Consider the following 16418-nt stretch of genomic DNA (forward strand, 5'->3'; position numbering starts at 1 on the left):
TTAAAAAAAAAAAAAGTTCAGAGTCATGAAGATTCTATTCTGCTTCTATCTACATTTCCAATGATGAGAGAATTCCATGCAATAAACACACCTTCCACAATACTAGTACTCTACTACTACCACCTTCAGCCACGGGGGCATTTAATCCTCACCATACGCTACTGACATGGCTATGTTAGGACTACATTAATCTTACACAGGAGGAAACTGAAGCCCACAGCGAGGTGCACCACTGGTGAGCGGTAGAGACCTGAGAGGAATGAAGGCTGTGATTCTAACCACCATTCGCAAAGAAAGACCCTCATCAGAGAGACCTTCGTCTGAGAGTCCAATATACCTTGATGACAAAATCCTCATAAATGCTTTTCTTCCTTTCTTAATGGCCAGAAACATTTAAAGTAATCAAACGCTTGCACAGCACTTATTATGTGCCAGGCACTGTTTGAAACAACTTACAGAAGCACTTAATCGCCATGACAACCTGAGAAGGGAGTTACCATCATTATGCTGCTGGGTAGATAAGGAACCAGAAGCACGGAGAGGTGTTCAGTGACATGACCAAAATCACACAGCGAGCAGGTGGCAGAGCAGGGATTCAAACCCTGGCCATCTGTAGGGTTTGTACGTAGTGTTAAATTAAACACAACAGAACATGCTGAAGACAGCAGTGAATGTAACCTTTAAAATAATCACAGGTTATTGCTTTCTAAAAATCAGATACGGAAATCAAACCATCCCTTATGGAACAGGTCACTGCAGGCAAACAGTCCTTAGGTGCCATTCTCAAATCTCATATGATAATCTAAAGCAAAAAATACATATGAAAAAGCAAAGCCTCCAGGGAGATCATTAAAATCCCAATCAGGCTAACATTTTCTCATAAAAAAATTAATAAGTATGTGTAAGTCAGAAATACAATCCATACCAACAGTCAGTACGACTTCATTACTTAGTTAAGCCGCTGTAATGTGTTTTTAGCAAAGATGGAAGACAAATCACTTTCTCCAATACAACTTAAAACATTTGTTCAAATTATTTTCTTTTCATTCTGTGGTATTAGACTAAGACCATAGACTAAGACCATTTGGATTTCAATACACATTCTGAGGTGAGTTTTAAACATACAAAAAAAATGACATCAATACCATCGAAAATACATCACAAGAACCAAACAGAATGCTGCCCAAATTTTATATATAATATTGCACAGATATGTCAAAGAGACTGTAAATATAGGTCACAGATGAATCCATATCACTATGAATTACATACTATAGTTGACCTTGAACGATGCAAGGGTTGGAGGCACCAAACTCTGTACAGTCAAAAGTCTGTGTAGAACATTTTTTTTTGTAAAATCTGTATAACTTTAGATTCCCAACAAATGTAACTACTAATAGCCCATTGTTGACCAGAAGCCTCAGCGATAACCTAACCAGTTAACACTTATTATATGTATCAAATACTGTATCCTTACAATACAGTGAGCTAGAGAAAAGAAAACACTATCAAGAAAATAATAAAGAAAATACATTTATAGGACTGTACTGTATTTACTGGAAAAAAAAAAAAGCTCTGTGTGAGTGGACCTACACAGTTCAAACCCACGTTGCACAAGGTCAACTATATCTTTATCCTGAACAATAAACTTTTAGAGCCTGTGGTAACAGAATAAACCAACTAAATGAAGTTTATCTTTAATATAGAAGTGGCTGCTATACTCTAGTCAAGTTCTGATAGTTGAGTATTAATAGTAATAGCCATCAATACGATGAGATTATTATGGCTACCTCTGGCTTCCTGCGACGTCCTCATTTCACTGTCTGTCCTCTCTTCAAAGTCCTCCTTGACATCATCAGCATGCTGGTCCCTGAGGAAAACAGGTGTATCAATATTTTGTAACAGATGCACTTTAAAGGATAGTTCAGCACTGCATCTCAGCAACTGTTACAGGTAAGTAAGGGATAAATCATTGAATTCTACTCCTGAAACTAATATTACACTATATGTTAACTACTTAGAATTTAAATAAAAACTTGAAACTTTAAAAGACCAACAAAACAAAACAACATAAAAACACATGACACCCCTAAAATGTTTGAAAGGATTTTCAGTTCTACAAAGAAGCAATTCCTACTAAAACATCTATAAACATCCATTTTCTTCATTACCAATTTTCATTTACAGTTCAGAAAGGAGATTTTTAAAGCTAAGAATGTTATTAACGTGAACTTTTCTGTCAAATTCATCTATAGAATAACTCAACTTCACACTGGGACATGCATTCATGAAGAATTTTACTTTACTGTACAGTAAAGCTACAATGTAAGGAAAGAAAATATTTTGAAAGTCCAGACCATTTAATCAAGTAGCATTTATACTACACTCAGCTTTGGGATTTGGGCTTGAGCCTGAGATTGGCCCAGGAGAATCAAACTCAGTTCTAGGAAGCTTTTCCTGGCTTGGTCAAATGTATTGGCTGAACTGATTCCAACTCTTTTTGACCAGGAATGACCCGATGCTAATCTAAACATGCCGAAAAGCTCTAAAATGCAATGGAATCATTGTGATCTTAATTCACAGCTTTACCCTTAAGTCTGGGACAAAATGGCATTAAAGGGAACCAAGCACAGACTACTTCTATTTTCTTTAAAGCTAAATTTCAGGTATTTAAAATTTTCAACCTAATTTTTCCATTCCCAGAGTTTAAAATACATCCCAATCTCCAATTTCCTGGTACTGTCGAGCTTATGATCCCTGGTTTACACACTTCAATGCCTTATAATACTCTGCATTTATGATGTCCTACTGTTTCTCATGTGTTGTCACCTTTATAAATATATCCTGAGTTTCTGAAAGATCCAGATCATACTCCTACTGTTAAGTTTTAAGAAAAAAGGTAACACATCTGAAACCAAATATCCGAACAAAATATAAAGATGATGTGTGGTCTTAATTACAAAGGCATAATTTATTCTCCATTTGAATGATGATAATTTAACACAATTCAAACACAGTAATATGCCATAAATACATGTTCACTATTTCTTAGAAAGATCATTTCCATGGACACATGTGAAATTTCATTGAGATCTGTGCTCCCTGGCTAATAAGTTCATACTAAAAACAACTTATCACAAATGCTAAAGAAAACTTGCTTATTTGAGAATGGGGACAAACCACTGTTAATACAAAATATAAACATATCTCCTTCCAAGTGTAATCAATTAAATGATTATGGAGAGATAATCATTTCTCCATAAAATGTGGAGATGGAAATATGGGGAAAAATAAGAAAATCACTGATAACTGGAGAAGGACATTAATTAAAATGGCATTAATTGAAAACTGTCTTCTCTGTAAAAACTGTGCTGGAGTTACATGTGGTAATCACAACATGCTAAAATCAGCTTCCTATGTTAAAATCAGCTTCTATGATCTTCTGAACTTGTTTAACATTAAATGAGAAATAATATTCTGAGTCCACAAGTCTATTGACAGTTGTGCACAAACAACTTTTCAGTAGTCAAACTAATGGTTTGACTACTGAAAGTCTGACTACTGAAAAGTTGTTTGTGCACAACTATCTTAATATGAGAAAAAAAGTCATATTACAGTGATATAACTAAAGTTGGCATTTTTTCAGAGTCAATAAATTCCTAATTAGTTATTGTAGATTTCCTAAAAGCTCTAATGAATGGTCAAAAGGAAAAAAAAAAGACAAACTGAAATCAAAGGCTAAAATTAAGACTCAGAATTTTTCAAATATTTTCATTTTCATGATCAGAATTGTCCACTAGTAAGTATCATATTTTTGTGGTTTTAATAAAGCACATTCCTTTAAAGTAAGTTTTGTTAAAATAAAGGTAGAAGACTTAAATATGAGCCAAGTCCTATTGTATTCTTATGCCCAAATACAATGTCAATGATTTATCTCATGAAATGGAAAAGGACCATCTGATTGGAGAGAATGGAGATGAAAAAGGAAAATAAGACCTCTGACCCAAAACGTTTCTCCAGGGCTGCATCTGCTGTAATCCATCCCCAGAGAAGCAAAATGGAAGCCATCTGGTTTTAGCTGCATTATAGAAGCTTATTCAGTTTCTACTTTCCCTACTGCAACTCACGATATGTCATTAAACTGAACCCATATAAACTTGGGAATATATAAACATGAATATTCATCTTTGCCAAACATAATTCAAGTAAAGGACTCTAGAAGAAATGTCTACTGAATGTTTCATTTCCAATTAATAGATTGATTCTGCTAATTCCTTAAAATTAAAAGTGACTAAACCCCTAGGGGGTTCTACACGGTATGTCATTGAGAGGAAGTTGGAGGGGTGGGGCAGTGGGGTCACCTGAGCAGTCTACTAGAACAAGCGTTATAAAATAAATGGATGAATAGAACCACTGAAGAGAGCAGACCCTAATTAAGCACATCTAGAAATGTGGGAGCAGTTAACAATAAGAAAAGTTACAAGAACATACTATGCACCAAAGGCTGGTTGAGATCTTTGCATGTCCAATGTTTCATAATAATTGCTGGAAGAAGATTCTGTTCTTATAGCCACTCAAACTTAAGAGGATAATGTCAAATTTGTAGGACAAGTATAGCACCAGGTCTTATTGACACCAAAATCCACAATCAGATTTAATTATTAGCTGGTTTTTACCCTTGCATTTCTCCAGGATACAGTCTACCCATCTTCTAGTGACAAGGTCAGGCATGAAGAATCTGACTCATTTTTATTTGTTTTGTATTTTATTTAAAATAAAAATTGGTTTCTCACTTGGGCAACCAATATTTCTCCCTCTTACAAAGTGAGGAGTTTCATGGCCAATTCTTACTCAAGGGGTGCCATGATGGCTCTCTTCCTCTGCACAAAAATGAAATCCTTGATCTAGGATTTCAATTTCCTAAGCACAGAGTTTTTCTAGCGGCACAGGTCTTCCAATTAAAGACAAAAAAATGTTTATATCAGAATGCTCCAACTCTGTGATAACTTTATAATTCGCTCTGGAACATGGTACCAATATGCTTTTTGACAGATTCTCTTTTAAAAAAGACAACCAAGTACTTTGATGTTGTATTTTAGTAGTACAGTTTTGCTGAACATAAAAACATCTCTATTTTCTCCTCTTGATCAACACTTTCCAGTGCCAAAAATTTCATTTAGGAAGGAGCAGGGGGCAAGGGTATAGGGAATCAGAACATGGAGTGGTCACGTAGATGGTCTCTGGAAGTAAACAGACCTCTATCCAACATCAGTTCTGCTACTTAGTTCTAAATGATCTTCAGCAAGTTACTTAACTTTCCTACTTCCCAGTGCACCATCTGTAAAACGAGGGTAATAAATCCTTTTCCTCACTGGCATTTTGAGGACTCAATAAAATAATGAATAGAAAATGCTGCCCACAGCCAGACACAGAAGCAGGAGCATGATCAATGGCAGCTTCTACTATTTAAGAATTACTTACATTTTGGGATAAAATCACCCACTGTCACCTGTTTTCTTCAAGTTTTAAAACAACTTTTAGAAAAAGTTATGAGCCAGACTGCAGCCAGATGGCCTGGGCCGTAATCTGGGTCTACTATTGACTAGCTGTGTAATCTGTAACCAAGAGAGGTTCTACATTTTTGAATGGTGATATAATAATAGCACCTAGCCCCACATAAGGCACTGTGAAGATTAAGTGAGCTAATGAGGGTAAAAACCTAGAAAAGGACGAGGAATAAATACAGCGATTTCTCTTGAGGTTTTAGAATTTTCAAGTACCAATTTATTTCAATATTTCTTTAGTCTGAATTGAAATATAACCATAGCTTAAACCTTACTCAAGAATACTCTTTAGGCTTTTAAATAAGACAGTGAAATCCACTAAGTGCAAAAATGTATTCCTTACATGAGTCAGCATCCTCTTTTTCTCTGTAATTATGTATCATGCTTTAGATGTCTTACTATCTTACTCTAAATATACTTTGTGGTAATCATTAGCAAAACAAACATCAGAAGGGTAAATACATAGTAACAGGATACATTTGAATGCAAATTGCTACATTTCTTCAAGTTTGCTTATTTTTCATTTAAAAACAATCCCTAGACAATTATCCTTCCATTAGTCCCCAGTATGTTAAAAACAATATTGAAAAAATGTGAAACAATTACTTTGCTTCAATTCAGGGATTTCAGCTATACCTCAAAATCCAGCATGAGTTTGATTTGGCTCTTAGCTTGAAATAACCCCACTTTCTCTCCAGCAGAGCTCATTCTAGTCGCACAGGGGTTTTGTTAGAGCTGAAAAGTTACCGTATTCCCTCGTAACAAGGGGCAACACAGTGACTGCAGCAGCCAGGGCTGAGGGCCCTATAAAAAATATAGGCATTTCTGTTTTGAATGTGAAAAGGTCTTTTTTGCATGTCCCCAGCAAATTTATTTATTTATTTATTTATTTATTTATTTTGCTAAATTACTGGGCTGAGGTCACTCACAGGAAAAAAAAAAATCCAACAAAGAGAATCTCAGGTCTTATACTTTAGAGGAATTATAAAAGATTACTTGAGATGTTTCCAAATGCCTCCTACAAATGAAGAGGAGAGCAGGCACACACAGCCTCAGTACAAGGAGGTCACCCTCTTCAAAAGGACTCAGAAAAGTTGGCAAATGAAACAAGTCAGATTAAAACTTTTATGTCTATGGCTAACATCTGCATAGTCTTTTAAGGTTTATTTATTTATTTTAGAGAGAGAGAGAGAGGAGGGAGGTGGGCGTGAGAGAGAGAGCAAGCAAGAGCATGCATGTGGGGCAGACTCCCCACTGAGTGCAGAGCCCCACATGGTGCTCAATCTCAGGACCCCGAGATCACAACTCTGAGACCACATCCTGAGCCGGAATCAAGAGTCAGATGCTTAAATGACTGAGCCACCCAGCCACCCCAGCAGTGGTTTTAACAGTGTCTTCATAAACATGGCCTAAGGGAGGGAAACATGGTTTACTATTTATCTAATGTCTAAAAATAAAACATTTTGATTAATAAGCCCATTAAATTAGCATTTAGCATAAGGAACATATGTTAATGGAGAAAAGTAATATAATGAGACAAAACAGTGGATATTATCAAATGCCAAGGAAAGACCCCCCCAGAAAAACTAATTCAGCAATTAACTGATCAATCCTCTTATAAAATGTAAAGCCCTAACCAATGAGGTGAGCGTTGGGGAACAAAGACCACATATTATAAGAAGAGCAAGACTGCATGGCTTTTATGTTGTCAAAGAAAAGTAAACAGATGTCATTGCTTTTCTACTATATATAAAAGAGTCATGTGAGTCAGGAATTAGTGCTTTTCGAGGGGATAAAATAAAACCCAGTTCAGTATTGTTCCCCCAACTTCACAGACATACAACAACAGAGTCATCGCTTCCTTAACACTCTGAATGATTGCCTTGGTGTCCCAGTGGTCGGCATAGAACTGTGAGTGTTGGGGCGCCTAGGTGGCTCAGTGGGTTGGGCCTCTGCCTTTGGCTCAGGTCGTGATCTTGGGGTCCTGGGGTCGAGCCCTGCATTGGGCTCACCGCTCAGCCGGGAGCCTGCTTCCCCATCTCCCTCTGCCTGCCTCTCTGCCTACTTGTGATCCTGCTCTCTGTCAAATAAATAAATAAAATCTTAAAAACACAAACAAAAAAAGAACTGTGAGTGTTTTAACTAAAACTGAGCTTCTCTTTGGTGCACACAACCACACAGATTTGACTCAGGTTCCCAGGAGCTGGAATATTTTTAACTTGCATGGCTCCTGATCCATATCTTGCAGCCTGCTGACAGAGGAAACAGGCTTTACATGGGCAGGTAATGCCTAGTCATCAAAAGGGACTTTCTCCAATTGCCAGCAACAAACCCTCAGGCTCAGAAAGCCTCAAAAAGCAAAACAAAGCTCCAAAAGATTCTTAATTAGCATTTGTAATCTTTTAGAACTTCTGGCTCTAAATTAATGTTACTCTCTTTGATCTTGCAGTTCTGCAAAGTAAAGAGATTTTTATGTGCTTATAGTTTCATATTTCTGTTAGCTTGTGTTCCCATCTGTTTAATAGAGCCCTCCTCAAGTGTGCAGACTAGCTCTTGGAGCGACTGGCAAATCGGATTCATCCTAGAAATATAAATCAGATTAATACTTGCAATTCCTACAACTGCTCTCTGTAATTCTGAGCAGAAACACTGGTCCTACAACTTGAGAAGCCATTTTAATGGCCTATAATGAGCTGAACAGACTGAAATTTTTCACTGGCTTTAGATTAGCAATGGGCTTTTGCCTTGCAAGGTAACACAAGCATTTAGCAGATATTTAAAACATGCTTTACTGTGTTTCTGTGGTTTTGTCTAAGCAGGCTTAAACAACATGGGAGCTTAGAGCATTCCACGATTTTTAATAGAGATAGCACCTAATTTAGAAACACAATTACAAGCAGCTGTAGGGTAGATTTCACGAAAATGAGCCTATGTGGGATAGATGCCGATGTTCTCTGATGGGTAACACACTGTGAATTATTACTCCAGAGAGGGGTCTTTATACTGAATAATAATTCCCTAAGCCTAGTGTCAAGATCACTTGCATCCATCTCCTGGGGGCGCTTGTTAAAAATGAACTGGGAAGCACCTTATACTTCCTGAATCCGTTAACTCTGGAGACGGTACTTTGAAAGCTGCATTTTAACGAACATCTGATGAGTCTGATGCAAAATAAAGTTTGAAACCCAGGTTTATTAAGATGTAGAGAAAATATACACATACTTTTACTCAGCGATAGACATGCAGAGACTTCAGATTCCCAGTCCCTGGGAAAAGTTGGCCCCCCGACTGGACTGGGAAAACCTCTGCCTCACCATCTTGTGGGGAGGAGTGCTGTGAGGGCAGGGACACTGCTGTCGCTCTCCCAAGTGAGGGAAACATCTCAATGAAAACATGAGGCACAATGCAGACACTCCCTACACGTCTGAGGAATCAATGGCTAACTGGAAAAGGATCGCAGACTCACATTTCTATCTAAATACACATTAGGAATTCACTCATAACCCAACCATCCTTTTGGGTTTGACGTATTGCTGTGGGAAAACAGATCGGAATATTTAACACACCTATAAAAGGACTCACAGGGAAGCCATCTTAATGTGGGGCAGAGCTTACCAGCCAGGATACCCTGAGTCCCTGCTTACAAGTGCCCCCATCTGGTCATAAGAGGTGGCCCCATTCACTCCCTTTGCCATATAAATGCTGTCATTTCTGCGGTATATGAAATGAAAATTTCATTTCCTGTGGAGAATGAAAAAGGTAGCATTTCCCATGTGGGACAGGAATGAAAACAACAGCACTTTGGGAAGCACTGCCAAATTTATAAGAATGCCAGTATGTGTGCCAGTACTGGGGGTTCATCTAGTCATTTAATAGACACCCAGTGTGGAGACCTTACAACATCGAAGAATGTAGCTGTTTCACCAGAACAAAAAGTTTATACAGCGGTTGCCTCTTAGATTATATAACTGATCTATCTCCTTTGAAGGCTGGTGGATGTTTTGAGGTCACCTTGCATCCTTACTGGGTGCCAGGGAGCGTGTTCTGTGCTGGGGTGTCTCAGAGAACCAGAGAAGATGTGGCCCCAGCCCTTACGGAGCTTACTGTCAAGCAAAGTACACAGACTCAGAAGTATATACACGAAACCATCAGCGGCATCGGGATGTGTGCTGTCAAGGAACGTAATGAGGAACTTGAACTATACTCCAGCAGATCAGATAAAGCTTCCCCAAGGGAATGATAGTGAACTTGAAGCCTGCAAAATGAGAGATGAGCTAGAAGACGGCAGGCCTGGAGGCTCTAGGCAGAGTGCAAAGGATGTCTAAGGACCACAGTGGTTAAAGCATTAAGTTTAAAAAACGAGCCTGGCAGAGATGGGCAGGAGGGGCCAGAGAACACAGGACCTTCCAGGCCAGGCTCAGAATTATGGTCTTCATCTCAAGAGTAACGGAGAATCGCTGCAAGCGTCAAGCAGGGACAAACAAACAAATTTTCAAATGCATACTCTTGGGTTCTAGCCTGAAAGATTCTGGTGGGGCTGGCCCGGGCCCCCAAATCTGAATTCTCAGAAGGTCCCTGGGAATCTGATACAAAGTCTAGGAGCTACTGCTGTGGAACATTAGGTGTCCCCACACCCAGCCTGAGCAGGTGGCCTGCCAACTTGCCCTTGCAATAATGGTCCTGGTCTGAAAAGGATATACACATTCCTTGCATTGTTACTTTATCTGGCCTGGCTGCGTCAGCTTCCAGTTCAAAAGCAATGCCTGGTGACCCTCTGGCATTTGAAACAGGTGAAGGAGAGGGCGGTGAAGGGTGGCAGAGCAGCCGTGGTCAATGCCCAGCCCGTGTTTGCTGGACAGCACTCCCCTTCCAGCCACCGCGCCAGCTCCACAGTCTTTCCCACTCCGCCTCCCTGAAGGACTAACCTGGGCTCCGGCTGCTCGGTGTGCAGCAGGGCTGATGTGCTGGGAAATGACTGTGTGCTCCTCCCCTGGCAGCCTTGCTCTGGGACTGAAGGTAACTGCTGTTTAAATAGCTCTGCTCCTTCAGCCCCACGGTGGGCAAACTTTGAGACTGTGTTTTACACAGACTCCCAGAGTCTGTCGCAGGTCCCAGGTCGCAGCAGGACTGTGTCCCTGCTATCCACAGTGGTGATCAGTGTGACAACAAAGCTTTCATGGGCGGTCTCCCCTTCCCCGGCTCACCTCCTCACTCCCCCACTAAGGTCTTCCTCACCTCCCAAATAAACCACCTGCAACTGAATCTTTGTCTCAGGGTCCACTTCTGGGGGGACAAACGGTCTCTGGCGGTCCTAAAGTGTATTACCAAAAAAAAAAAAAAAAAAAAAACCCCAAACAAACAAACAAACAAACAAAAAACCTGGTAGAGTCTGGATACCAAATTTAGTAAATTAGTACAAAAGATACAAGGAAAATGCATTAAAACCTGAATGAAAAATTCTATCCATGTATGTAACAATATGAGAAAAGGAGAGAGAACATAATCTGGTATTGTGAGAATTGTCTACAATGTTGTATTTAAAGAAATGAAACAAGATCAAACTAGAGAGGGAGACAAACCATAAAAAACTCTTAATCTCAGGAAACAAACTAAAGGTTGCTGGAGGGAAGGGGGGTGGGGGGGAAAGGGTGGCAGGTGAGGAATATTGGGGAGGATATGTGCTATGGTGAGAAAAAATAAAAAAAAAAAGAAAAGGAAAGAAAGAAATGGGCTAGCCTTTCCTTTGCTCACTAGAATAAAAGAATGCCATGCAACAAATAGGTAACCTATTCCTCTTGCCCCATTAATACAAACTAACATTTACTGAGGGCTTATTATTAGTCACTGCTCTCAGAGTTTTGTACAGCTTACCAGTTCTTTCTTAAGTCCAGGTGAAAGAAATCAACAACCCAAAAATTTTATATTTACTAATGAAATGAAAAAAATACTAAATATGTTCACACAGATTCATTAGAGCAGAGAAGCCAGACAACTTCTACCCTGTTAATTCTACCTTAAATCAACCATTATCAAGCCATCAGATACATTTTTTCATTAACGGCTTTTTTTTTTATCTGTTCGCATTGACTATGTTCGCATCTTGTGATCATTTATATCTAAAATACCCAGTGTCATTGGGATTGCTGTGAGAACCAGTGACTGCCTGCAGTAGAAAAAGATAATCCTAAATCAATTTTCAAAAATACTAAGGAAGAAATTAAAATTTTTAAAGAGTAAATGAATCTGTGTTATTTAGAAACATACTGTTTTCAAGTATGCCTAATGAAGCATTTAGGTTGCAACATCAAAATGTCTGCAATCACCTCTTACATATACTTCTGCGTAAAAAATACACTGAGAAAAAAAATGTTCACCTTAAAAATTAGGGGTCATTTTGATCATCTCCCTCATGTTTCCTTTGCATGTAACAAATCAAATCTTTCAGTTTATTTTTTAGTTATAAAAATAAAATAAGATAAAAACAGTAAATCTGGGAAGATGAAGGCAAGAAGAAACCCAAACAGTCTCTTGAACCATGAATAATGGAACACTCACTCACCAAATGAAAGCAGATCACCTGAAGAAACTGACCTTAATACAAAGAAATCTAAGTATTCAGTCACACAAAGTAATGACAGGTCAGAATTCACTGACTCAAAAGAGAGTATGTGCAAAAAATCTATGACACAGAAAACTATTTAGATGTGAAACATATGTGATAGGTTATAGAGAAAACTAAAAATGTCTGTGGTTGTTCCCTAAATCCCGGGTGATTACATGAAGAACCATGACCACACCTCAGAGAAGACAGGTCACTGGAATGGTCAAATCCACTACAGCTTTTTTTTTTTTTTTTAACATAAATTTTGCATTAAAGAAGACCCTAGGAAATCATCCCAAGGAGATTCTGCTGTGAGGAAACTCTGGCCCTTGGGGGTCTGGCCTGGAGCCGGTAAAATGAGTGAAAAGCCTGTGAGATAGGCCTGCCTGCTCCTCAGAGTCTTCCATTGATATTTTAAATAGTGTCTTGGCTTCTGAAATCTAAACGCTAGGCAGTCTTAACCATCTTGTGAGTCAGAGTCGATGAACTCTGTATCTATAATTATTACTATATGAATTAGTGCTTTGTCTTAAAGTAAATTTCCTCACATGTTATGACCTCATTTTGGAGTACTGGGTTGGGGAAAATGAGTTTATGTTACATTAGTCATAGTTTTAAGGGTAAAAAAAAAAAAATCATCTTCCTGGGGTTAATAATTAAAGAAGTTACAGCTCACCCCATCCATAGGATAAAATTACTTTTTTATAAGGATGGTGAGACCTGAAATGCCAGTACTCCAATAGCATTGTTATTAATTTAGAATCAGATTAATTAATTCAAATGTCTACCTGGCTCATCCATAGGAATGGAAGTTATAAAATATTTAAATAGAGAATGATGCTGCCTTAGGTTTTAAAATACTCATGAAAGGGGTGCCTGGGGGCTCAGTTGGTTGAGCATCTAACTCTTGATTTCAGTTTGGGTCATGACCTCAGGGTTCTGGGATCCCCCTGAGGTGAGCTCTGCACTCTGTGCAGAGTCTGCTGGGGACTCCCTCTCCCTTTGCCCCTCCCCCTACTCACGTACGTGTGCATGCATTCTCTCTTTCAAATGAATAAATAAATCTTAAATAAATAAATAAGTAAAATACTCCATAAAAGAAACTCCCAAAACCTAAGCACTAAGGAAGACCTTTCCACTAATCTGCTCTTGTTTTTAGTAGTATCCTCAGCTACTGGAAGGGCACATGACTTTTATTTAAAAGACCAAACAAAATCTAGTTCTTTACCTAATAATCCACTGAGCTTAACATTCTAACTCAACTCTACAAGTGAAATCAAAACTGAATGAGCTCATACAGGTGACCCTTGAACAACATGGGTTTGGACTAAGCAGGTCCACTTATGCATGGATTTTTTTTCAATAAATTATATATACTACTGTAAATGTACTTTCTCTTCCTTATGATTTTAATAACATTTTCTTTCTTCTAGCTTACTTCATTGTAAGAAAACCACATATAATACCTATAATGTACAAAATATGTGTTAATCAACTGTTAATGTTATTGGTAAGGCTTTCAGTCAACATTAGGCTGTTAGCTTTTGGGGAACTTAAAAGTTGTACTTAGATTTTCACTGTGTTGGGGGTCAGTACCCTTAACCCCCCATGTCATTCAAGGGTCAAATGTAGTGCAATTAACAGCTTAATAATTAAAAGAAATAACACATATGCAAGCCTTTAGAATGAAAAAGAAGTAATGTATATTCTTCACAAAAATCTTCACGGAAATATGAACTGGCATGAAGCAAAATGACTGGGATTTCTAAACTCTGAACACCAAAAAAGTTCAACCAGAAGAGGAACAAGTAAGAATTAAACCTGTCTGATTAGATATGCTTTTAAAAACCCTCTGCCTAATTTTTTTAAGTCCACTACTGATCTCCATCATCCTTTTACATTAAATCAAATACATTTTCAATAATGTCCGAGAAAAGATAACCAGAGAACATAAAACATCTGAGATAGAAAACCTCTTTCAACCAGAGTACTTCTAAACAACACTAATATTATCACTTTAATTACCTGATTTCAGGAGATGAAGAGATTTCATTTGCGTCTGCCCTTTTATTTCTTGGAAATGATGGACTAGCCGGAGGCATCTCACCACTTAAGCGGTCTGGGAAAATTCGGTCTTTATTCAAATTGATTTCTGAATAGGGACAGTTGGCAGCACTAAAACATTAAAAGAAAAAGGGAAGAACATTCCCATTAGAACACACCTCTAATGAAAATGACAGGCTACAGAACATAAAATTCCAAAATTTAATTGAATGTTATATATATTTACATATGTGTATATGTATGACTAAATGTATCGTATGCACTGTTTTGTTTCTCAGACACACAGTTTCAGTATATTCTGAGAGCAAATGTGTCTTGGAACTTGATGTTCAGACGCAATCTGATGAAACCTTTGGAACTGTGCAAAGATCATTGCATGATCCCCTCTATACTGTCCAATGGCAGAGCCTGTGCATATCTATGAGAACAATCAGCCCCAAGAGAGAAATGCTTAAGACATCCTAGGAGGCCTGGTGACACAGGTGGGTCAGAGAGACCTGATGGACAGATGGGGAGCAGATCTGCTTCCCAAAGTGATTCTCCAGCCTCAGGGTCCTCAAGGGCTGTGTCATTTCCTTTATAACAGCTGTCCCTCTAAAGGAAGGCGGTTCCCCCATGTTCCTGGCTCCACGTCCAAATGCACACCTGATAACCTAGGCAATACATGTATCAATCTGTAGTTAATCCTGTTTCTGATCTCAAAGGAGCCCAGATGCCAAATTGGATCATGACCCATTTGGTTCACTTCCCTTCTATTGGTGCCCTCTGCACCCCTGGCTGGTCTCTCAGGACCCACTTGGGGATCATACCTGCTACCCAAGCAAAGGAAATCTAGGTCACTAATTATTAAATCAGTGTTAAGTCAGTGTCATCCTCTGCCTAGGCCTCAGGTCTCCAGGCTCCAGAACAACTGGGCAACCTCTGGATCTCAGGCCTCCAATACACAATGAACCCCTCTAACTAATGGTTCTTCTTGCCCCTCTGGCAAGAAGTCTCCTTAAAACTGGAAATTGTTGGATCTTAGATAAATTATATTAGTGTCTTACGTGTCTCTTCCTCTCTCTAGGTGATTGTGGGAATGTTGATAATCACCCAGGGAAAATTTTTAAACAATGCATGTCTATTCTCCACCAAGAAAATCAGATACCTCCTCCTAGGAGCGGGGAAGAGTTTGAAAACTAAGTGATTCTGATAGTGGTCTATAAAACTTATCACAGATATGTTGTAAGCTAAAATACAATCTTTATTTTACCTAACTTCATATTGCTCTACACTCTATGCAAAAGACAAACATAAATAACATTCGCTTATGTGTTGACGTAAATGTATATAATGCTAACCCAACAATAACAAAAACAATAACTAGTAATATTTATGGAGTTCTCACTATATAATCAAGTACTGTACTAAGCATAGTACCTCACTTAAGCTTTACAATATCCTATGAGGAAGGCTTCTCATGGGACAAACTAGGCTTAAAATGCTTAGGTGACATCAATCGTTAGTTATTTCATTCATTTGTTCAACAAGTATTTATTAAATATCTATTAAGCCCTAATTATCTTCCTAGGCACGGGAAACACAATGGAAAATAAAAAGACAAGATGTCCCCTCTGATGAAGATGATATTCTAGGAGAAGCCACAATTGCACAAACACAAATTAGACAACCTCACATAATGACAAACGCCATGCAGTATGACCTAAGAGAGAAGATGGGGCTGGCGCAGGTGTGAGGAAGGGCCTCTCTGAAGTGGCAGCATTTGAGCAGAGCCCTCGAGGTCAGGAAGACACCTGCTCTGTCCGCATAGGAGAAGAGCATTCTGGGAAACGGGAAGAAGAACACAAATGTAGGGAAAGCTCATAGGGAAAGCTTGGTGGGGGAAGATCAGTGATCGTCGAGTGTGTGAGCAAGGGGAGGGGATGCACTAGAGGCAGGCAGGGGAAGTATTATGTAGGGTCTGGTAGGCCATGGTCAAGAGTTCAGGTGGTTAGGTTATTTTTGATGTGAAGCCGCCAGAGGACCTTCAAATAAGAGAATGATATGGTTTGATGTACAATTTAAAACAATCACTCAGAATGCTTTGTGGAGGGAAGATTTCAAGAAGATAGAATTGGAGCAAAAGGAGTTTCGTAAGAGTAAAGACATCATGGTGACTTGGATTTGGGTGGCTGAAACAGTCACGGTAC

General features: G+C 38.7%; 1 protein-coding gene across 4 annotated transcripts in view; it reads right to left on the reverse strand.

Moving 5' to 3' along the window:
- The window catches only part of L3MBTL3 (L3MBTL histone methyl-lysine binding protein 3), a 112769-nt gene that overhangs the window by 17124 nt on the left and 79227 nt on the right, over positions 1–16418 (reverse strand). For all 4 annotated transcript variants that reach the window (XM_046006689.1, XM_046006691.1, XM_046006690.1 and 1 more), the window contains 2 exons: positions 14191–14340; positions 1791–1870 (listed from right to left, as the gene is read on the reverse strand). In XM_046006689.1, the coding sequence (XP_045862645.1) occupies positions 1791–1870; positions 14191–14340 (230 nt within the window). The remainder of the gene's footprint in view (positions 1–1790; positions 1871–14190; positions 14341–16418) is intronic.

This window comes from Meles meles, chromosome 5, assembly GCF_922984935.1.
Source record: "Meles meles chromosome 5, mMelMel3.1 paternal haplotype, whole genome shotgun sequence".
NCBI lineage: Eukaryota > Metazoa > Chordata > Mammalia > Carnivora > Mustelidae > Meles > Meles meles.